Source organism: Ambystoma mexicanum, chromosome 3p (genome assembly GCF_040938575.1).
Source record: "Ambystoma mexicanum isolate Mex_15411 chromosome 3p, UKY_AmexF1_1, whole genome shotgun sequence".
Taxonomy (NCBI): Eukaryota; Metazoa; Chordata; class Amphibia; order Caudata; family Ambystomatidae; genus Ambystoma; species Ambystoma mexicanum.
The window spans coordinates 1,113,969,424-1,113,993,534 of record NC_090925.1 but is presented as its reverse complement, the minus strand read 5'-3'; the positions used below and the strand labels follow the sequence as shown (position 1 = coordinate 1,113,993,534).

Here is a 24,111-nt window from a genome sequence, read left to right as displayed (position 1 = left end):
AGAATCGCAGTACACCGCTCTCCTCCATATCCTCCAGGCTCCTCTCCCTTCAGCTCCCTGCTCCTTGGTTTCTCGGCTTCCTTCATGATTCACAGCTCACTCTCCTGATTGTGCAAAACCACACCTTTTTATACTTCACACAAGTGTCAGGTGTGAGTAGTCGATGTGAAATGCCTGACCCTGCCTGACCCTATTAATGGGCCAGCAAAATGGTAGTAGGTGGCAGTCTTCCTTTTTGTTTCTTAAGGTGTTTCTCGCAGGTAATCCTCACTACCGTTCTTCCCAATATTTGTCATAAATGGGGAGGGGGAGATGGAATGGGATTGCAAATATCCCATGAAAGCTGAGGAAGGGGTTTCAGATGTCACATGGGGAGAGGGGGAATTAATTTGGAATTGAGGGTTACTTCTTTTTACCAGAATACAGTTAGGACATTGACGGTGGGGATAGGAACATTCTCTGGCCTTGGTTTATTTAACTGTTTTCCTCCTTACTTGAACCATGAATAAATGGGCTTTGAAGCAATAAAACCTGAATCGGGGCTAAGAATCAGAATACCCCATGAAGGCTTCTGGGACTTCTTCCTCCTCTCTTCTTATTCTGTGCATATACTGCGTCTTGCCTGGGGCACCCCCATTAATATAACCCCGGACTTGCCTACCCTACCCAGGTGATCCTCCTTCACTTGTCAATCCCCAGGGTTTGGATCCAAAAGTGATGGCCTCCCCTTGCCACCTGAGTAGAGGATCCCGGGGGAGTAGGTGGGAGAATATTGTCGGGTTTCGCACAGTGGCTAATTGAAAAGGTAAACCTATATTTTCCCTTTGGTGCTGTTCCCTGAGAATTACAGTTGGAGCAGCATCATACTGTCTTTGTACTGAAAAATGTTTCACAGCATAGTATTATTATTATTCTTTTTTGGACTGCTTTTTCCCTGCAAAATGAGGAGGGAGGTCACCCAGCATCATCCCCCGCCCCCTTTGCTCTGTAGCTCTCTCCATCCTCTGTTGCCTCACCCAAACCAACTGTCTACATTTTTCCCCAAAAAAGTGGTAAACAACATGCAGTTATGTTATATTATTTGGCATTTATATAGCGCTCTATATCATTGGTATGACCTCCAAAGCGCTGTGGGTTGAACGCCCTCGGGGACCGTAGTCCAGGTCAGTTGAGAGAGTAGGGTTTCATAGGGTGCTTGGGCGCACTCCGTATTTGAGCAGCTGGTGTGATTGCCTGATGGTAGCTGCATCCTAACATTGGGTGTGGTGATATTGAGATCAGTTGAATGTGTGCAGTCTGGAGGATGGTCTCCGAGACTGGATTCTGGCGGCGTTAGGCCTGTGCAGGATGCTTATGTGTGCACCTAGGCCAATTTTCGTGGGGTATAGCTGCCTTCTAGCGAGATGTTTGAGGTGTTCGTGGAGTATTGTTCGTATGTGAGCAGCTATGCTGAAATTGATCGAGGGGTGTAGCTGCGCTCTATTGTGTGTTGGTATAGAGTAGAGAGTAAGCACAGTGATGGGAGAGGTGAGTGTCGGGAGAGGAGGATTTATTCTTACAAGCCCACTGTTCGGAAAAAATGGTCGATGAATATTTAGTTGGAGAACTATTATGGGTAGCCAGTTTATCAGGTTTCAAAATGTGCACTAGCCATTGATGACTGAGAATGCCCTGACTACTTTAGCAGTAATCCTCATTACTCCAAGTCCTTCTCTTCCTCGTCTGTCTACACATAATGACGTGTGACCGCCCCAGACAGACCTTTGTTTAACAAGTTTAATGGAAAACCCCTTGTTCCCTTTATGTGACAAACAAAAAAAATCAAAGGAGCAGAGAGAAGTGGGAATACTAGGTATGTCATAGATGTGTGCAGAGAAGGAGAGTGTGGAATCAAAGATGACACCAAGGTTCTTGGCCTCGCAAGTAGGGGTAGAAGGAGGGGCAAGGGAGGCCGGCCAGAGAGTGAAGGGAAAGGATGGTGCAGGTGTACCAATGAGGAGGATCTCGGTCTTGTTGGCATTTAGACAAAGGTCATTGGCAGCACACCAATTCTGAATCGCGATTAGGCAGTTAGAGATGTGGGTAGGAGTGGAGGTGGCTGAAGGAAGCCTGAAAATGAGTTGGGTCTCATCAGCGTAGCACTGAAAGCTAGAGCAGAACAAGGATATGCAGTAGGCGAGCGTTGCCAGGTATTAGTTAAAATAGCCAAGGCGAGAGGTTAGACACCTGGGGAACACCACAGGTAGAAAGGGAGCTAGAAGATAGGAAAGACCCAAGTTGAACCTGGGAGGGTCGATCACAGAGGAAAGAGGTCAGCCAGGCCAGAGCCTGATCGGTGATGCCCAGGTTGTCACGGAGACGGTTGAGCAGGGTGGTATGGTTGACCGTGTCGAAAGCAGAGGAGAGATCAAGTAGGATAAGGACAGAGGGAATGTTGGAGTCAAGGTTGGAGAGCAGATCTTCACGGATGTTCAGGAGAGCAGTTTCCGTGCTTCTTGGCGCTCTGAAGATAGATTGGTGATCGTGAAGAGAACCAACAGAGTCGGAATGAAGGTTAAGCTGAGAGATGGCCAGCTTTTCCAAGAGTTTACCCAAAAAGGGAGTAATGGAAATTGGACGATAGTTTGCCGGACAAGAAGGATCAGCTGCAGGTTTCTTAAGGAGAGGATGAACAAGGGAGTGCTTCAGGGGGGAGGGGAAAAGATCCAGTGGCAAAGGAGAGGTTGCAGAAATAGGCATGGGCCGGAGCAAGGGCATCAATGTGGTCCTTAATGGTTTTAGAGGAATAAGGATGGACCTGTTTTGATGAGGCTTTCATAGATCGGACTTGTCTAGCAACCTCATCAGGGGGAGAAAAGGGGAAAGGAGGAGAAATTGGGTTGGGGTAGCTGAAGGAGGGTCGCAGGCAGAGAAGGAGAGGCAAGAGTAGAGGGGGCGAAGGAGAGGGTGGACAAGATATCCTGGGTTTTAGAAATAAAGTGAGAGGCAAGGGCATTGCAAAGGGCCTGGGAGGCAAGAGGAGGGGTGGAGGCTGCAGCAGGATTGGCCAGCTCCTTACAGATTTTAAAGAATTTGGCCGAATTGTTTGAAGCCGCAGAGACACGGGCTTGAATGTGGGCTCTCTTCTTGGTGCGGACAGAGAGTCAGTATTGCCTTTGGAGCAGGAAGGTGGCGACAAAAGCCTCGACTGACGCACGCTTCATGGGGCAGATGTCCGAGAAGGTGGGTGGCAGTCTTGGGGTAGGCTTGAGGGGAGGAGATGGAAAGATGAGAGGAGTGTCAAGATCTCTGCTTCCAAAAGGTCAGGGTTTTCCCAACTCCCTTGGAAGCAGATCCATAACCCAGGTTCCGAGTGCCAACCAGTCCCAATTGGGACCTTTTGGACCCAGTCCTGGCGCCAGTGGCACCAGGCTCATAAATATGCCCAGTCCCAGCGCTGGAAGCGCCGGGCTCATAATGCTTGGGTGGACTTACCTGCAGCAGACCATGCTGCTTACTTGCCTGCCAGTTGAGCCTCTGATCCTCTTCTGTTTGGAACTACTTTTCCTGTTGGGTGGGGCAGGAGCCACTCCCTAGATTCAGAACACTGGAACTCTTCTGGAAAGCAGGAACTCTTTTCTTACCTAGGCGTGGCTGTGGAAGGAGACAACTAAGCACTACAGGAGGCTATTTAAACCACACCCGATGGATGAATCTTGCTTTGCGTTATTCTGCATCCTCTGCAGCAGAACGCTCATTGTGTCTTCTGCATCTGATCCTGGGCCTAAGGAAAAAGGCTTACCATCCTGAATCCAGTCTTCAGCAACACCTATAAAGACAAGAAAGAACAGGTTAGCATTACGGTCTTCAGTGACAGCTCTTCACTTACCTAGTCCATCGGCTGTCACCAACGCCTCGCGCTGCATTCCGGCATCTGAAAGACAAAGGCTTACCTACTCTTCGTGCGCTCCGGAGGTCTTCACACTGCATTCCGGCATCTGAAAGACAAAAGCTTACCAACTCTTCGCACGCTCCGGAGGCCTTCGGCGCTGCATCCCGCATCTGAAAGACAAAACAAGGTGCGTTTAAGGACATTGGGGAACTTTAATACTCACGTGCCATTACTCCTTTCCACATCTAACCCAGTGGGTATTCCGGCACCCTGCAGCCGCTCCGAACTTGTACCTGCAAAATAAAAAGACAGTTAGAGCGCATCGTGAAGCAGGCAACAAGCGCTTACTTACGTGCTTCCAGGCGCTTCTATTCATCACACGGGCTCCATCTTCAACTCACTTCAGCCCGGCATCCGCCATCGCCGGAACCCTGCAAAATAAGAGACATCATTACTAAAGACTTTAAAGACATTAGAATTACTCGAAACTTACCGTTCGTGCAGTAAACGACGGACAGCAATCCTCTGAAGTCAAGAGGCCTGCTCCCCTTACCCAGTGAAGAAACTGGTTACAGCACCCTGCCCCGAGGCAGATGGAGAGCACGGCGTTCACTTACCTAAGGTGAGAGCGTTAACCTTTGGGGTTCTACAGGAGAAGAGAAAGGGAAGAAGAGAGAGACATTCAATAACCCAGTTCCTTAATCCCATATTTTCTATCTGCAGACATATTACCCTTCAAGTCAGACATACAGTGCACAGAGGTCCAGCCCAAAGAGCCAGCCGTGTGTTACACATCTCCTTTGCAGATACGGTATACGCCCAGTCAAGACCGGCGCCTCTACAGGAATCAGGTGAGCGTTACAGAACGCAAAGCCTACCACAAAACTCCCGTCCAGGCGCTATGGAAACCTCGGATACCGACCAGCTAGCCCAGTTACTTGGGGAACTAAGGGCAGAAGTGCATGCAGCCCGTCAGGAAACAAACACTCTAAGAAGGGAACTGATTATTTCCAAGGAGCGAACAGATGATCTCGCTAGACAATTGCTACAGTCACAAGCCGGACAGACCCAGTTACCCGCATCTAGGGGAAATCTTCCTTCTACATCCTCTATGAATCCAGTGCAGATCAACCTACCTGGGAATGTACCTCTGGCTCCGCCCGAACGATTTTCTGGTGACCCAAAGAGGTTTGCAGTATTTATCAACCAGTGCCGGTTGCATTTCTTATGCCGGCCAGCAGCCTTTCCAACTGATCAAGCTAAAGTAGCTTTCGTGCTTTCGTACCTTAGTGGCAATGCGGCAGACTGGTCGATCCCTCTAGTAAATCAAGATGATCCGGTCCTCCATGATTTTCAAGCTTTTCATCTCAGTATGGAAAAACTGTTCGCAAGACATTCACAGGGGCAGGCCTTGGACAATGAGCTTCTTTCGTTGCGACAAGGTAATCAAGACCTTTTGGCTTATATTGCGTCTTTCAACAGACTGATAGTGGAAACTCAATGGCCTGAGGACAAAAGGATTACGCTGTTTTATAGAGGTCTACGTGGAGAGCTCAAAGATGTGTTAGCCCAAGTAGTGAATCCCCCACAAGATTGTTCGGACTATATAGACTTAGTCGTTCAAATAGATCACAGACTGCAGAACAGGAAGGCCGATCGTTCCAAGTTTGATGCTCGAGTATTTTCCAAACCGCCAACTCCTTCCAAAGGAGTAGACTCCGGGGAACCCATGCAAATAGGGGGTCTGAAAGGTCCTCTAACACAAAAGGAGCGGGAAAGGAGAAAACAGTAGTTGCAATTATGCCTCTATTGCGGAAACTCAGGGCACTTTCTTCGAGACTGTCCGGTGAAACCTGCCAAGAAGGCAGTAGGAGCTGCAGTTACCAAAGTTACAAACTCTGAGCAGGGAAACGACCTCGCCCGACAAGAATAGAGGTCCTCTTGCCGAGCGTGAAAACCAGTTCCGTGACCTCGCATTTCGTGATACCTATGGTCCTCATTAGCCCTGATAATCCGGATCGATTACATGCAATTGAAGCTTACGTCGACAGCGGTGCCATCGGCAATTATGTGGATCATGAAATGGTTTTGAGGATGAATCTAACTCTTTGTCCCAAGGCTGTAAAGGACGTCATTACTACGGTGGATGGTACGGAGATAGCCTCCGGACCAGTAACGCATACCACTCAAGAAGTGACGCTAGTAAGTCAAGATGGACACCATGAGAAGATCGTGTTCGATGTGATCAAGGCCCCTCAGTTTCAGATTATTCTAGGAATACCTTGGTTAGAGAAACACAATCCTCTGATCGATTAGCGAGCAAGAACGGTCCAGTTTCCAGAATGTGTCTCTACTTGTCACCCTCCACCTGGTGTTGCACTGGCAGCAATTTCTTCAGAGACTCCCCAGTTACCTCCCGAATACCAAGATGTTTTCCGGAAGGATCAGGCTAACTCTCTACCTCCTCATAGGTCTTATGACTGCCAGATAGACCTGATACCGGGATCTACTCCTCCTTGTAGTAGAATTTATGCCCTCACCGAGCCTGAGAACCTTCACCTTCGACAATACCTGGCAAATGGGTTTATTCGTCCTTCCAAGTCCCCTGCTTCTTCAGCTTTGTTCTTCGTTCCAAAAAAGGAAGGAGACCTTAGAACTTGTATAGATTATCGCTCCCTGAACCAGATCACCGTTAAGAATAGATATCCGTTACCTTTGATCCCTGAACTCCTGGACCAAGTCAGAAAAGCATGCATATATACAAAGCTGGATCTTAGAGGAGCTTACCACTTGGTACGAGTAAAAGAGGGCGATGAATGGAAGACGGCCTTCCGCACCAAGTATGGGCTATTTGAATATCAGGTCATGCCCTTCGGACTTTGTAATGCCCCGGCCGCCTTTCAATATTTTATGAACGATGTCCTCAGAGAGCTCATAGATGTGTGTATTGTTGTTTACATTGACGACATCCTCGTTTATTCTTCATCAGAATCTGAACATCGGAAACACGTGAAAATGGTCCTCGAAAGATTGCGTCAACACAAACTTTTCGCTAAGTTGGAAAAATGTGTTTTCAACGTGACTGAAGTTGAATTCTTGGGATTCATATTATCACCTGGCGGAGTGCGTATGGATTCAAAGAAGGTCGATGCAGTTCTCAAATGGCCATCACCATCCTCCGTAAAAGGTGTGCAAAGCATGTTAGGCTTCGCTAACTTTTACCGCAGGTTTATCCCCGAATTCTCTCGAATAGTCCAGCCCATCACTGCCTTGTTAAAGAAAAACAAACGTTTTGAATGGTCTACCGAGGCGGTACAAGCTTTCCAGGATTTGAAGACTAAATTTATCTCTGCACCAATCTTAAAACACCCTCGCCCCGAACTCCCCTACATCGTGGAAACTGATGCTTCAAGCCTTGCCATGGGGGCAGTTCTATCACAAAAGGACCCGGTAACCAATCAGTTGCATCCCGTGGCATTTTGGTCCCGCAAATTCTCGCCTCCTGAAATCAATTACACGATTACGGACAAGGAACTTCTGGCTATCAAGTCTGCCTTTAAGGCTTGGCGGCATTATCTGCTGGGGGCCCGACACACCGTTACTGTGATTACGGATCACCGAAACCTGCAATATTTGAAAACCGCAAAAGCCCAATCCTCTAGACAACTCCGTTGGGCATTATTCTTTGCCGAGTTTGACTTCATAATTACCTATCGACCTGGTACAAAGAACGGTAAAGCTGATGCCCTTTCTCGGATGGGAGTGGAAGAACACTTGATCAACCCTAAACCTGTACCAATCATTCCCGACCAAAGAATTCTGGGTGTAATTGCCACGGAATCCATAGAGGAAGTTAAGGATAAGGCCAGGCAACTTGTAACTCCAGCAGACATACAGAATTGGCATCTGCAGGGAAAGGACTTTGCAGTAAAGGACAACTTATTGTATTTTCAAGAACGATTATACCTACCCAGCACAGATTTACAGAAAAAAGTAATCTCTTGTTATCACGATTCTTTAATGGAAGGACATCCCGGTATGGCCAAGACCTCAGAAAAGATCAAGCGCTACTTCTGGTGGCCGTCTTGGAAAAAAGATATCAGAGACTTTATAATGTCCTGTGGAGTATGCGCCCAAAACAAGAGTCAAAAGGAAAGACCAGCAGGCCTCTTACGCCCTATTGACATCCCACCTCGCCCTTGGCATACGCTTTCTATGGACTTCATCACCGATCTACCTCCATGCTCCGGATACAATACGATTCTAGTAATCGTGGACTTATTCTCCAAGATGGCGCATTTCATTCCGCTCAAAGGCTTGCCAACAGCAGCAACTCTGGCCCGAGAATTTCTCGAAAACATTGTCCGACTGCACGGTTTTCCTTCGGTTCTAATTTCGGATCGAGGTAGTCAATTTATTTCTCATTTTTGGCAAAGTTGCTGTCGGTCGGCTCAAATTGATGTGAGACTATCGACCAGTCACCACCCTCAGACCGACGGACAAACCGAGAGGACCAATCAAACTCTGGAACAGTATTTACGCTGCATGCTGCAACAAACTGAAAAAACTTGGAAAGACATCCTTTGGATAGCCGAATATGCCTACAATAACTCTGTCCATTCGGGAACTGGGAAAACCCTGTTTTTTCTTTTGTACGGCAGTCACCCTCGAACCTCGGAGTTGGATCCCCTCCAAGATCTTGAAACACCAGCAGTAGACTACCTGCATTCTACAATCACCCAAGCCTTTAAGGAAGCTGTTTCTCACCTTCAAAGGGCTAAAGAACAATACAAGAAAGGAGCAGATCAACATCGGAAGGAAGCCCCTCAATATCAAGTAGGGGATCAAGTCTGGTTATCCACCAAATATCTACCTTTAAAAGGGCCACGCACATTCAACCCAAGATACCTTGGTCCCTATTCCATCACTACCATAGTAAACCCAGTAGCGGTCAAGTTGGACTTGCCCCCGCACATGAAGATACATCCGGTCTTCCACGTCTCTCTATTAAAACCCGTGCAACCTCAAACCCGACTAACTAAATCTCCAAAACCTATCCTAGTTGATGGAGAACTCGAGTTTGAAGTCAAAAGCATTCTGGACTCCAAGATCTCCAAATCTAAACTATTTTACCTAATTGACTGGAAAGGCTACGGCCCCCAAGAGAGATCCTGGGAACCTGCTGAATATGTCCACGCTCCTCGCCTAATCAAAAGATTTCACCGAAAATTTCCTGACAAGCCAAAACCCCCGGAGAAGCCCGGTTTGGGAGGGGCCTTGGGGGGGGGGGGGGTACTGTCATGATCTCTGCTTCCAAAAGGTCAGGGTTTTCCCAACTCCCTTGGAAGCAGATCCATAACCCAGGTTCCGAGTGCCAACCAGTCCCAATTGGGACCTTTTGGACCCAGTCCTGGCGCCAGTGGCACCAGGCTCATAAATATGCCCAGTCCCAACGCTGGAAGCGCCGGGCTCATAATGCTTGGGTGGACTTACCTGCAGCAGACCCTGCTGCTTACTTGCCTGCCAGTTGAGCCTCTGTTCCTCTTCTGTTTGGAACTACTTTTCCTGTTGGGTGGGCCAGGAGCCACTCCCTAGATTCAGAACACTGGAACTCTTCTGGAAAGCAGGAACTCTTTTCTTACCTAGGCGTGGCTGTGGAAGGAGACACCTAAGCACTACAGGAGGCTATTTAAACCACACCCGATGGATGAATCTTGCTTTGCGTTATTCTGCATCCTCTGCAGCAGAACGCTCATTGTGTCTTCTGCATCTGATCCTGGGCCTAAGGAAAAAGGCTTACCATCCTGAATCCAGTCTTCAGCAACACCTATAAAGACGAGAAAGAACAGGTTAGCATTACGGTCTTCAGTGACAGCTCTTCACTTACCTGGTCCATCGGCTGTCACCAACGCCTCGCGCTGCATTCCGGCATCTGAAAGACAAAAGCTTACCAACTCTTCGCACGCTCCGGAGGCCTTCGGCGCTGCATCCCGCATCTGAAAGACAAAACAAGGTGCGTTTAAAGACATTGGGGAACTTTAATACTCACGTGCCATTACTCCTTTCCACATCTAACCCAGTGGGTATTCCGGCACCCTGCAGCCGCTCCGAACTTGTACCTGCAAAATAAAAAGACAGTTAGAGCGCATCGTGAAGCAGGCAACAAGCGCTTACTTACGTGCTTCCTGGCGCTTCTATTCATCACACGGGCTCCATCTTCAACTCACTTCAGCCCGGCATCCGCCATCGCCGGAACCCTGCAAAACAAGAAACATCATTACTAAAGACTTTAAAGACATTAGAATTACTCGAAACTTACCGTTCGTGCAGTAAGCGACGGACAGCAGTCCTCTGAAGTCAACAGGCCTACTCCCCTTACCCAGTGAAGAAACTGGTTACAGCACCCTGCCCCGAGGCAGATGGAGAGCACGGCGTTCACTTACCTAAGGTGAGAGCGTTAACCTTTGGGGTTCTACAGGAGAAGAGAAAGGGAAGAAGAGAGAGACATTCAATAACCCAGTTCCTTAATCCCATATTTTCTATCTGCAGACATCTTACCCTTCAAGTCAGACATACAGTGCACAGAGGTCCAGCCCAAAGAGCCAGCCGTGTGTTACACATCTCCTTTGCAGATACGGTATACGCCCAGTCAAGACCGGCGCCTCTACGGGAATCAGGTGAGCGTTACAAGGAGAGGAGGCAGTGATCACTCCAGGAGAGAGGAGTGGTGACGGGAATAGAGAGAGGGAGACCAGAGGAGATCAAGACATCAAGTGTGTGACCAGAAGAGTGAATCTGGCCAGAGGGGAGGATAGAGAGGGAGAGTGAGTCACAGAGACAGCAAAAGAGCGCAGATGAGGAGCAGGGAGAATCGCGATGGATGTTTTTTTTTTAAAAGTATTTTATTGGTTTTTTCAAGAAAGTGAGAAACATTACAAACTTACAAGTGTGGTAATAAAAAAAAAGCGATACAACAAACAAACAAAAAAGGAAAAAAGAAATAAAAAAAAGTAACGTGAGAACAACCAAAACAACAGCAGTCTACGTGTAGCGTTAATTATGAGATATTTGGTGGCAAGTAAAAATTATAGTTCCGATGTTACAGGAAGCGAGGGGAACAGTTTCGGGTAATTCCATCTCTGTTTCAGTATGAAAAATCGGGTGTTGCAGGACGCTACAGTCCCTCAGGGAGGCTTATAGTTCGCCTTGAAGCGCATGTCACTCAGGAGGGCTTTCCAGGAGTCCAGGGTCCCACTTGTGGCTTCTCCGCTGGTTGTGATCCCGTCTTGCCAGGCCCTGGTTTCAGCAGTCGTCCATCTCGCCAGTTCGCTCAGCCACCGAGCATGGCTGGGGCCCGCTGGGGTCTTCCAGGCCATCGCTATTGTTCTCTTGACCAAGATGCATGAGATGTCCATTAGTTTCACCAAATGTTTAAGTTTGCCCGGTCTAGGATATATACCTAGTAGGCACTCACCGGGCGTCCAGTCGTATCTTACCATGCCAGCTTCTGCGCAGGATTGTTTGGCTTTGGACCAGAGTGTTTTCACTTTGATGCAGGACCAGAACATGTGGATCATATCTGCCTTGTCATTTCCGCACCATGGGCACGTCGGGGGTATTTTCGGTTTGAATGTGGCAATCCTGTGGGGAGTCATATATGTTCGGTAAAGGACATTCAGCTGTATTTGTCCAAATCTGGAATTCCGGGACACTTTCTTGGGGTAAATCAGTGCTCTCTCCCATTCCTTGTCAGTAAGTGGTGATTCAAGATCTGCCTCCCATTTCGCCTTCAGTGCCTGACCTTTGGGGTTAGGCTTGTCTATGAGTCTGTTGTAAAGTCTGGAAACTGGTCTCCAACCATCTGAGAGGTCATGCATTTCCTGTAGCAGTGGGTCTGGGGTGGGCTCTTCCGGCCAACTGTTCCACTGCTTCTTAGCGATCTGTTTGATCCTGTGGTACCAGAGGAACTGGCCCTTGGAAAGTCCTTCAATGTTCTGTAACGACTCGAAGTCCCTGAATTCCCCATCTGTGAACATGTCTCCCCATGTGTATATGCCTGCTTCTTCCCATCTCCTGGGCGTGGGAAGTTCCGCCTCTGACTTGCACACATCCACCATTATGGGGTTATCCGGTGAGTACGGATGTTTCACTTGCCTTATGTGACAGGCCCTGGCCCATATCTGCCTGCCCAGTTTGACAATCAGCGGAGCTTCGGGAGGTAGCCGAGGGGGAAACCATAGAGTTTCTTTAGGTATTAAGTTTGTGGAAGATTGCCTGAGTAGCTCCAGTTCGGCCGATGTGTCATCAGACAGCCACTTCGTAATGTGACTGAGCTGGGCCGCCAAGTAGTAAAGGTGAAGGTCTGGGAGTTTTATTCCACCTTCCTTATGTGGGAGAGACAGCATGGCCAGTGTGAGCTTGTGTCTGCGCGGACCCCACAAGAAGTCCTTGATGATGGCCTCTAGTGTCTTGAAGAAAGGCGGGCGAACGTAGTGGCAAATATTGGCAAAGAAGTACAGAAATCGAGGAAGGATTATCATTTTGGCAATCGCCGCTCTACCCACCATTGACAGTGGTAGTTTGGACCAAAATTTGATTGAACGCCGAAGGCCGGTGACTGCTGCTATAGTGTTATGTTCGTGTGTGAGTAGCGGGGTGTGACCCACATTGATTCCCAGGTACCGGAACTTGTCAAGTTGCCACTGTATTCCGATAGGCGGGAGGTCGTCTACTGCAATGCCCCTCAGGCTAGCTAGGGGGAATGCAGTTGATTTGTGTCTGCTGAATCGTATCCCTGAGTACTTTGCATAATTGTCGAGAACTTCTAGCGTTGTGGGTGCGTTGAGCTCAGGGTTCCTCAAGTAGAGAAGTACATCATCCGCGTATAATGAGATTATATTGTAAGCGTTGCCCACCTTAATGCCCGCATCAAAAAACTGTTGGCGAAAGTATATGGCTATTGGTTCTAGGCCCAATATATATAGCATGGGCGAGAGTGGGCACCCCTGTCTCGTGCCCCTTTGTATTGCCCAGGATCCCGAGACAATTCTGCCTGTTTTAACCCTTGCCATTGGCGAATTATAAAGTACCTGGATCCATCTGATGAAGCCCGCACCAAAGCCGAAGCCCCTCAAAACCTCCACAAGCCACTCCCAATAGATAGAGTCGAAGGCCTTGATGGCATCAAGTGACAGTATCGCCAGGTCCTCCTCTCGGTCGTGGGTTTCGGCCATGATATGTTGTAGTCTCCTGAGGTTGGCCGTGGTATTGCGTCCTGGGACGAATCCATTTTGATCTTCGTGAATTATGGATCCTACCACTCTGGCGAGTCTGTTGGCTAATATGGAAGTGAGGATCTTACTGTCGTAATTCAGCATAGCCAAAGGTCGATAAGAATCACATTCGGTGGGTGACTTGTGCGGCTTGAGCATTGGAATAATTATGGTCTCTTTCATGGTGTTGGGCAGGATGCCATTTGTGTAGGCTTCTTGATAAACTTCATGCAGGATGGGGGTGAGTATGGGTTCGTAGGTCTTGTAGAATTCGGGCGGGAGACCATCACTGCCGGGGGCTTTACCATTAGCGAGCGATCTGATGGCCGCTGTCACATCTTCGGAAGTGATTTCTGAGTCCAGTTCCTCCCTCTGCTCGCTGGAGATTTGAGGGAGGCCTATCTCCTCCAATGTTTCAATTAGTTCTGCGGCGGGCACCTGGGACTCGTGGGCATACAATTTGGAGTAGAACTTAGCAAAAGTCTTGTTGATCTCCATCTGCGTCTTGTGTGTTGCTCCTTTTTCGTCCTTTATCTCCGTTGGCAGGTGTTTAGGGTGTTCCCGCTTGCAGAGCCAGGCAAGCAATCTGCCGGGTTTGTCAGACTCTCTGTGGGATCTGGCGGTACGTGTTGCGAAGTCAAATTTCTCCAGTCTGACCCATGATTCCTGGCATTTTATACGGGCTGTTTTAAGGATCTTTTCGGACTCTGGAGAAATGTCAGGGGCGGACTCTAGTCTTGCGATCTCTAATTCCTGGGCCTCGAGAGAGGACTGTAGTTGTCTGCGGGTTCCGCCCGCTCTTGAAATGATTTCTCCCCTGGTAACTACCTTCATGGCCTCCCACAGTGTGGACCAGGTAGCCACCGATCCCTTATTGATTTCGACATATTCCTCTAGCTTCTCAGCAAGGTCCTCTCTGAACTCCGGATCATCCAACGCTGCTGTAGGCATCCTCCACATGGGAATTGGAGGTTTGGGTCCACGCAGCTGCCAATGCATGGCAAGCGGGGAGTGGTCGGAGATCGATCTCCCCAAATATTCAGTGGATGTGGCCAGTGGGGATTGTTCCTTATCAACAAACAAGTAGTCGATCCTTGTGTGGACGCCATGTGGAGCTGAGTAGTGTGAGTAAATTCTGGCCTCTGGGTGTTGCACTCTCCAGATGTCTACCAGGTTGAGCTGGTCGAGTGTTTCCGTCAAGGAGGTGGATGCGGGATTGCTTGGCTGAGGAGGAGGGCGCGATCTGTCCTTGCTTAAGTCCATGACGCAGTTGAAGTCTCCCCCCCACACGAAGGTCCTGCCTCGGTGTTGTGCCAGTCTAGCACTCAACGTGCTTAAGTGTGACGGGATTCCGTGTTGCGGAAAGTATGTGTTAATGAAGCACACTGGGGTTTGTTCTATGGTGCCCCACATTGATGTATATCTCCCTTCGTTGTCAGAATCCCAGCCTTCTAGCTGGAAAGGCACATTCGGGTTCACCCATATCAGTACGCCTCTCGCATATTTGGAGTAAGGAGACCCCCTCGTGGTCCCATCCCATCGGTCTGTTAACTTAGACATGGAGTCCGCTGTAAGGTGGGTCTCTTGTAATAGCGCAATCGAGACCTTCTTCCTCCTGAGGTAGGACTGTACGCGGTTCCTTCTGAGGTATGAAGCCATCCCCCTCACATTCCATGTCATTACAACAAGTTGCGACGCCATCGGATCGGTGTTCTGAATTCGTCTTGGGGTTCTGGCCCTCTGGCTCGGTGGTACGACGAGCCACAGGAGGCGTTCTGCGAGCGGGGGGCCCCTGGTTCATGAAGTCTTGTGTCGTAACTTGCCACCATCTTGTACTTTAACAACATTGATGATTCGTAGACTGCAAAACCAACTAAACTAATGATATAACACAAACTGGTGCGCCCAGCGACTACAACACTGTCGCGGTGCTCAGGCGCTCTCGAGCCGTCTGAACCCATCCGGGAATCGGGCGCGAGCTGGGTCGGGCGATGAACTGGCCCAATTGGATTTTCTGCTGGGGCTAGGGTTGGTGCGAGGCGGCAGGGCCGCTTCCGTAAGTTAAACTGTTATTTGGATTACCTGCTGGGGTCCGGTTACTGGTGGTGCGAGGAGACTCGGGACTTAATCTTCATTCCGAGGGGGATCCTTGCCATCGGCTAGGTTATTATCTTCTAGCCACATATTGGCCGCCTCCGGGTTTTCAAGAAATATCGCTCGCCCATTATGAACAACTCTCAGGCGCGCGGGGTACAGCAGCCTGTATTTAATGTCCAGTTGGCGAAGCTTCGCCTTGATCGGGACGAATGAGTTCCTTTCCCTCTGCACTTTCTGGGTGTAGTCGGGGTAAATAGTAATTTTTGAGTCCCCCCTTTCTATGGGACCTGCTTCCCTGGAGTGCCGTAGGATGGTTTCTCTATCTTGAAAATTCAATATTTTGGCTATTATTGGCCGTGGATGCGAGCCGGGGGGAGGACGTCTCTGGAGGGATCTATGTGCCCTTTCAACCGCAAAGCCTTGGGTTAGTTTTCCGGCCCCGATCTCCTGTAGCAGAAGGGTTTCGACATAGGATGTGGTGTTTAGGCCCTCTGTTCCCTCCGGGATACCCAGGATCCTGATGTTCCCCCGTCTGGCCCGTCCTTCGGCTTCCTCCACCCTTCCCTCCAGGAAGGCGACCCTCCTCTTTAGATCGGAGACTTCGGACTTCAGGGTTGTGGTGGCCCCGGACAGCTCCGTCGTGGAATTCTCGACGGTCGTTACCCTCTCCGTCAAGTTGCGGGCATCCTGGCGGATGAGTTGTATGTCCATTTTGAACTCATCCATCTTGGCGTCAATGTGGGTTCTCAGTGAGGCAATGGCATCTAATATCTGAGAGCGATTGTCGTTGACCTCCCCTTCGTTCGGATGGGTGTTTTCGGAGAGGCTAGGTCGGGACTGGGTGGAGGTCTTCGCCTTGGTCGAGACAAAGGAGTCCATGGTGGCGGCCCTGCTCTTGTTCTTGGTGGCCATCTTGAAGCCGCTGGACGTGGATCGCCGAACCTGCAGGGCAAGTGCGTGCCCCGGGCAGCCGAGTCGGGGAGCCAAGTGCAGGCGGCCCGAGGGTGCGGTGGTGGTCAGGGGCCCACCAAAGGGTGTTATGTAGGCTCACGTGCCTTGAGTTTCCGGGCCACCGAGTGCTTCAGCTGGAATCAGATCGTTCGGGTGATGGCCGTGGGGCGGGGTGGTGCTTCACAAAGGTGGCGAGTTTCTCTTTATGTGATGCCATCCACGTGGTTCTAGTTGTAGTCCGCGTTGCATAAATTGGGCCAGCCGAGGGGTAACGGGGTCAGGTACCTGGGGGCCTGTGTCGATTCAGCGTCGGACCGGGGTCACCCCCCCCGGCCTTGTTGCCAATCCCCAAAGCGCTCCGTCAGGGGACTCTGGTACAGGGGCTGCGTGAAACTGTGCCAGGCGCCATCTTGGATCAATGCGCGGCGGAGGGGAGGGTGGGATCCGGAGCCCACCGTTCCTCCCGGGGGCACCGAAAATTCCAACACTCGAGTAATTCCCAATGGGGAGCACCTCCCCCACCGATGCGTGCTTTTCCGCTGGCTGCAACCACTCTTGTACCGGAGAAAAGGGATCAGGAAGCGGCGTCTCGGCCGGAGCCCGGCAGATCAGCTTCTGCCCTCCATCGGCTCCAAGCCACGCCCCCATCGCGATGGATGTTGAGGTCACCAAGGAGAAGTAGAAGGAGTTGAGTGGTTGAGGCCAGGAGTGAAGCAGGAGAGGTCAGCCCACTCAGAGAGGAAAGAGGTGATTTGTCCAGGAGGACGGTAGAGAGTAGCCACAGTAAGAGAGTAGCTAGGAGAAAGAGAGAGCCTGCAGACAAGGCATTCAAAAGAGGAGTAAGTCTGAGTAGGGACGATAGAGGCAAGAATTTATTCAGGGAAGATCAGGGCGACCCCACCTCCAGTCCGGGTGGACCTGGGGGCAGAGAAGATCTTGTAGCTGTCAGGCAGGAGATTGTCAAAGCTCGTGACAGAGCTGGCCGTGAACCATGTCTCGGTAAGACCAAGGACATCAAGATCAAGTTCTTCAAGGAGGTGGCAGATGTCAGAGGAGTGTTTGACAGCAGAGCGAGAGTTGAGAGTGGCAAGATGAAGGTTGCCAGCCTTAAAGACCTTCCGGGGAGGTGTACGAATCAGGGGTACGCCCTGCGCAGGTGTGGAGGGAACTTGAGGTAGGACAGAGGAAGAAGGAAAAGAGGGCAGGGTAGCGAAAGGAGGAGAGTAGGGGACAGCTGGAGAGGAAAGAAAGTTAATAAGGCAAGGGAACCGCTTATCGAAGAGGAGGAGATTGGCCTGAGGGCATTGCACACCATGATGGTGCCGTTTAGGTAGACATTAATGATGACCTTGGAGGAGTCAAAGGAATCCATGAGCACATGCCAGCGGGTGCCACCATTAATGGGAGAGGAGGAGACAGGACAGAGATCATATGAGGGGTCCAGGGATCTGGCGAAGGAACGACAAAGAGGATGACGGAGAGGGTTTGTCTGGCTGAGGCGCTGGAATAGGCGTCAGCAATGGGGAGACCTGGGTTGGAGGCCAGGATATCCTTTTTCAATTTCTTCTTGCCAGATTTAGTGAGAAGGGAAGGATAATTGCTAGAGAAGCAGTTGGAGTAGATGGGAGAAACCGATAACGCCACGGGCAGGTAGAGGGAGGAGGCAGTAGGATGAATATGCAAGTACAGCGGTAAGGAACTGTCACTGGGCTAGCAGGTTACAATTTGGGGCCAAATTATTTGACTTTTCACAAAACGCCCAAATTGACTGTAGGTGGAAAAAGGACCATGAAAGGAGAAGAAAGGGTACACGGGAGGAGGGAACTAACCCTTAAGGAGGGTAGCAATAGAGTCTTAGTAGTCCAGTTTCTTTGCTAAGTGTGTTGGTATCCCCAGGGAGAGCCAGGTTGAAGTTGTAGAATCAAGCAGTCCCGGTAGCGGACAGGAAGCAGCCAGGGCCCTTCGAAATGGGCCTTTGAAACAAGGGCTGCCTCACGCCTCCTGGCCCAACCAATGGGAAGATGAAAAGGTGATTAACAAATGGTCATGGGGCAGGGATGGGCACCAGAAAAAGCATCAAGGTTAAAAACGCCATCTTGGAGAGGGTTGATGGCCGTTGCAGTGTTGTGGCAATGGAATGAAAAGTCCATCTCAATCAGGAGCACACAAAGTTAAAGCACCCTAGGAAACGTGTACATCAACACACATGCATTTTTCATTTTCCAAGAAGCGGCTGTAATTCAAGAGTAAATGCCCCCTCCAAAATGCGTTCATTCCTTTTTGGCCAACATACAGATCGTGTTATTGGAAAACGAATAAAGGGTCCAGTGGAGAAATGCTTGCCATAAAAGGCTTACTTCCGATGCAGTGGGACCGCTACAGGATCAAGGTGAAAAGGAAGATCTGAGTCAGCTCAGCAAAGTTGAGAAAAAGCATGCTTTGCGAGCGCGGCATCGGGAAAGCCTTTCCAGCTGGGCCGCAACACAGGTGAAATCAACTTGCACTGCGAGCGCGGCATCCAGAAAGTCTTTTGCAAAGCTGTTTGACTGTTTGTATGAGCTGCATCCGGGGGATCAAGAATCCTTTGGGTGCTGAAGGCAGTAAAAGCAGGCCCTGGATAATGCTTAGGAACAGCTAAATGAAAGCACGCTACGAGCGCGAGGCATGAGCAGAGACAAAGAAAAGGGGGAAAAAGCCAGCTTAGTTGGATTGAATGGGCGCACATGCAGCACGCGATCAGCAGGGTAGTGGACCGGGAGTGAAATGGGGGACCAGCTGGCCAGAAATGGGCCTTTGAAATATAGCACACAGCAAATCAAATGGTTCTATGTGTTTTCGTCGTCGGGCGTTCTAAGAACTGCCTTTTAAACATGGAGAAAATAACGAAAAAGTTCATCGCATTTTTCTTTTTTTGTGGGGGTTCCGGTTCCCCCCCAAAAAAGTGCCCACCTATTTCGTTATTTTAACCACCTTTAAAAGGCAGTGGTTAGAAAGCCTGGCGATGAAGGGACGTCCTACCAATCTAACATGTGCACACAATTTAAACGCCACCTTTTTGTCAGTTACATATTCTACAATATGCTTGGGGTGTCCGTTATTCTCCTTTAAACACATTCCCCAACCTACACAGGTAATATCAGATAGCTATGTTTGCAGGGCACCACTTGCATGTACAGTCAAAAGCAGCTCCTGGTAGCCGTTGGATTCAAGCTATCCAGGCTCCCCTTGGCTACAGCCAGGATCTAAATTGCTCCCAACTCCTGGCATTTTCAAACCCTGCCATATTGAAGGGGCACATTGTCAGTAAAGCAACAATGAAGTCATTCCAGCAGTACATGTGTATTTCTGTTCACCTGCACCTTCTAAGAATCTAACCAATCATTTCATGATTTGTAACTCCCATTTTTAATAACTCTTCTGGAGTCATCTGTATCCTGTCTACCCCTGTTCCCCACAGCCTTAATAGTCACCCGGACAGTGGCTCTTTAGCATTCTTTCTAAACATTCAAATTCTCTCCACCAGCACATTTTGTGTGTAATCGCTAAACACAGAAGTATTTTGTGCGTTTCCCCCTGAAAGGTTTCTTTTGACTTGTGATCAAAGGTCGTACGTTCACTGAGCTGCCATCTATCACCTCTGGCCTTTTCTTTATTACTCTCCGTAACTCTCACTTCTAATTCCTTATCCCATTCCTAGTCACTTCTTACTATTATCCCATCCAATGAAGACTGGGACCGCTGATTATCTCAAACTAAAGCATGCATTTCATCACAGATTGTGCGTGAGAGCTCCGATTCCTTTTCTGGGTGGTAATGCACACATTTGTCGTAATGTCATCTCCCCGTTGAACCACACTCTTGGCCGTTTTTCTCATGACAAGTTGCTGCTCTTTCAACATCCTGTTTTCATCTATCAACTTGCTTAATTCAGCCTCTTTTCTTAGCAAACCATGCACACTTTGGAGTGCTGTGAGAAAGACCCACCCCATACCCCCTACATCTTTTCACCCTGCTTTCACATTGTCAGTATTTTTAATTAAAGATTTTAAACTCTGCTAGAAGACGTTTCATTGAATGTTCATATCACAGCATTTGAGTTAAAATATGCACTAAAAATGGAGGCAATATCGGTGCCACTGGTAGGATCAATATGACCAAACTAATTCTGTGCTGAAACAATGTACTCTCTTTTAAAAGACCTGATCAAATGTGTTGACTGTTTTCAGAATTTGTGGGTAAAAGCCACATTACAATACAATCCCGTCCCCATAAGTTTAAGAACTTTTTGCTGCTGTAATAAAAGATACGAATGTACTACTTCTTGATAGGCAGTGATAATGGTAGGTTCTTCCTGTGGTACAAATGTGCGCTACTTGTCCAAACCTATTCATTGGGCTTTGTGGGTAAAAGCAGGATGGCTCAAGGTTCTATGTATCAGTTTCCTATTTTATGTTGGGAGCATTTTTGTACTTCCTAATTTTAAATTTTTTGAGAGTAAAAATGGCCGATACACCCCTTATCTGTTGGGCTGATTGTACTATATGATGCATGGCAATAAATTGGATTGGTTTCTTGTCATTGGGAATATTATTTAGTTGCATGGACTTACATTTCATTAGCAACAAACTATTGAAGTAAGTTGTATTCAATTTAAACCACGCTGTGACTTTCTTCTCAATCTTCATAGATTGAGTAAGACTGTCTACAATGTCTACAGACATAGAACCATGGACCATGCCAAAATGCAAACAGTATTGTAATCATCACAGATCTGAGAATGTGGTAATATACCCGATGTTAAGAATTTCTACACACAATTTAAAAATTTAACTTTCAGACTGTTTTAGATCTGTATAAAGCAGACCAGGGAAAGCAACACCCAATATTACACTTTAAGAATGACACAATGTTATTCAAGGCAGGTAGACCCTTTTGGTAAGCTTTTACACTCATTCAGTTGAGCAATGATAAAACAGCACGAAGGGGTTAGTAAAGCAATTGATATACTTTTTAGACGGGCACAAAGCAACTCAAAGGTAAGCATAAACTTAACGACACTTTGTAACGTCTTTCACAGAGCACAGAGATGCAGTTACCACACTAACTTCTTTAGCAAGCAAGTACTTTTACACTTGTTATACTTTCATGGCAGAATCATTTTCTTATCCAGTCCTTCCCTAGTCTATTGTTTGAGTTCTCAAAGAGGTAGAAGTGGGACCCTAGTGGTCTAGGTGCCAGCTTTAGGCAGGTTGAGATAGGGATCAGTTGCAGGAAAGTCAGTTCCATTAGAGATCTTCTTAAGCAAGTAAGTATTCACATTCAGAGTTAGTGTTCAGGGACTTGCAGAAGGCTCCCTATATGTGTTTCAGCATTGGGCCTGGGCAAGTGGCATGGGCAAACTCACAACCACATGAATCCCCCCCCACTCGGCCTCACAGGATGCACACCAGACTTAAGTTAATTATTACCCAAGCCTGCACAGTAGCTTAGGAGAAAAGAAGATTTTAGGAGTGGATGGCTTCAGAATTCTGCAGCACAGGACCTGTTCCCTGGATTCTTGGTCTGGAGAGGAAAGAACTGGACACTGGATGGGAACTTGCAGCAGCATTCGTCAGAGGAGGCTTTCAGCAAAGGTTTCTTCATAGATTCTCATGGCGCTGTGAATTTGGCGCCTTTTTACAGCAGCCAGATGAAGAAGGAATATTGCCGGTCGGATTCGCTTTGCTAATCTGCTCCTGCACACTGGTGAGAGGACTTAAAGGAGTCAAATCGTGTCTCTAGAGATCCAGCAGGAGTCAGAGGTTTTGGACCGATTTGGACTTCAGACCATGAACTGCACTCAGGCTCGAAGTCCCATGGTATTGGTGGTTTGCAGCTCAGCAATATCACAGCGCGTCGTGGGATGGCTCAAAATGCAGGTCCTCTTGAGACTTGAGACTAGTGGATCTCACCAGCCTCTGGCTAGGAGTCGCATTCGGTACCCCCAGGTCGATTGGAAGGAAGGATTACATCAGGCTCTGGTTACACAGCAGGCTCTCCGGATGCTGGCAATTGCTACAGATGGCCTTTCTTCATCTTCCTCTTCGGTTTCAGCTCCAGTCATCGAGTTGTCAGCAGCTTCAAGGTTCAGAGTATTTATCGGGATCTACAGCACAACTTCTGCAATCTCTCCATGTACTTTACAGAAATGGGCAGCCTAACTGTCCAATCAGGACAGCCAGCCCCCAACACTGGGAAGTTGGTTCCTTTCAGGAAAGGTGAAAAACAAAAGGCTGCAGAGTTTTGGACTGCTCCCTCCCTTCCTGCCTTCAGGCACTCTGGATCCTTGCCGCTGAATACAATGAATTCTCCCAAAGACAAAACTTCCACTGTGGTCATTCCTGCCTAGAATGGCAGGGGAAGTCCTCGGAATCAACAATCATGAGAGAAATAGTGAAAAAAGGAGGAGCCCACCATTTTAGCAAAATGGTAGTCCTTCTGTGCATTGCCGAGGCTGATTCAGCCTGCGAGTAATAAGACTACCATTGCCACCAGCCATTCAAGTAAACTTGCAATTGTTACCGAAATGTTACCAGCTAAGTAAGAATGGGGACACATTGTATCCCCCCAGCACTCCTCATAAGGGTGGAGTGTGCTGGCTCACCATATAACATGTAAAGGGGATGCAAATCCCTCTACCCCTTGGGAACAGTTGTTCACCCAAGTACATTAAAGAGAAATTACAGGGAAGTCCAAAGGGGCAACCCAGCCTAAGCCCAAAAGTTATAGGAAACTATAACTCCAACCATACACTATGAAGAGACACAAAAAGGTCACCCACAAAAAGAGTAAGACTTGGTGAGAAGGGATAAAGATTTCCACTCACCTAGGGACACAGAGAAATAATCCCCAAGTCCAAGATAAAGGTTCTGGGGTGGACAAAGGTCAGGAAAATGTATCATAAATATGAAAATCTTACCCAACAGTACCCACAAGTTTGATTCTCCATTTAGCAGTGAGTTACATCAATGCTCCTTTTTTTTATTCACAGAAACATCAATGTCTACAGAAAACCAAGAATCCCAAGAAGATGAGCTGCTGGCTTTGGCCAGCATTTATGACGAAGATGAGTTCAAGAGAGCAGAGTCTGCCCAAGGTGGGGAGATAAGAGTGTGTTTGGATTTGCCTGATAACTTCAGAATATGTGTAAAAGGTGGGTCTGTGTGCTTGCACTTATTTATTTTCAATTTATTTATTGAACATTTGTATGGCACCTATACACTAAAGTGTTTCCAGGCGCCACAAGACAAGGGGAGGGGATGGGGGCAGGGAGAGGTACAGAAGAGAAAATAACAGTAACAGTCCTACTAGGCCTTGTGACATTCAGATTGTGGTTAATATTGATTTTGTGACGTGTTTCCTTAGACCAAGCAAAGGCATGATCTGAAAACAGTCTCAGTATACTGCTGTTGTATTTGTTGAAAATGATATACTTTTTAACAGAAATATATTTGAGAGGATACATGTTATGTAGCAGCGGCAGACCCTAGGTATGGTACCTTTTGCAAATTACAGTTTGTTTGAGAATAAATCTGCTGGTTTTCAGGACAGGGGGTGGTAAAACAACAGAACATAGACCAAGGACATTGAGAAGGGGATAGAAACATAAACAAGGTAGTTTAATATTGGGATGCTGTGGAGCCTGCACAAGATAGCTGCAAATATCCAATGCTCTGCACCTATGAGTGAGGGAACAACACTGAATACAGTTGTGTATCTGGAATATAAAAAGGGAATGGCTGAGGATAAACATCGATTGTGTGCCCCTCACTCTCGCCCACTAGCAAACGCAGGAGTGAGATATAAATTCAGTTGATTGCCTGCAGGGGGCTTGCATGCAGGTCACTGCACCCTGCTGTGAGAGTGGTCCACAGGCGGTGG

The 24,111-nt window shown here is 48.3% G+C and overlaps 1 protein-coding gene across 6 annotated transcripts in view; it reads left to right on the top strand.

Moving 5' to 3' along the window:
* RNF14 (ring finger protein 14) overlaps positions 1-24,111 on the top strand; it is a 561,830-nt gene that overhangs the window by 46,705 nt on the left and 491,014 nt on the right. For 2 of the 6 annotated variants that reach the window (XM_069652473.1, XM_069652474.1), the window contains one exon: positions 23,222-23,326. The exons of 2 other annotated variants lie outside the window; for them this stretch is intronic. In XM_069652473.1, coding sequence (XP_069508574.1) covers positions 23,230-23,326 — 97 coding nt within the window. In that variant the 5' untranslated portion in view covers positions 23,222-23,229. Of the gene's footprint in view, positions 1-23,221; positions 23,384-24,111 lie in introns of those variants that run through there. 2 more of the 6 variants (XM_069652472.1, XM_069652476.1) reach the window with 2 other exon arrangements.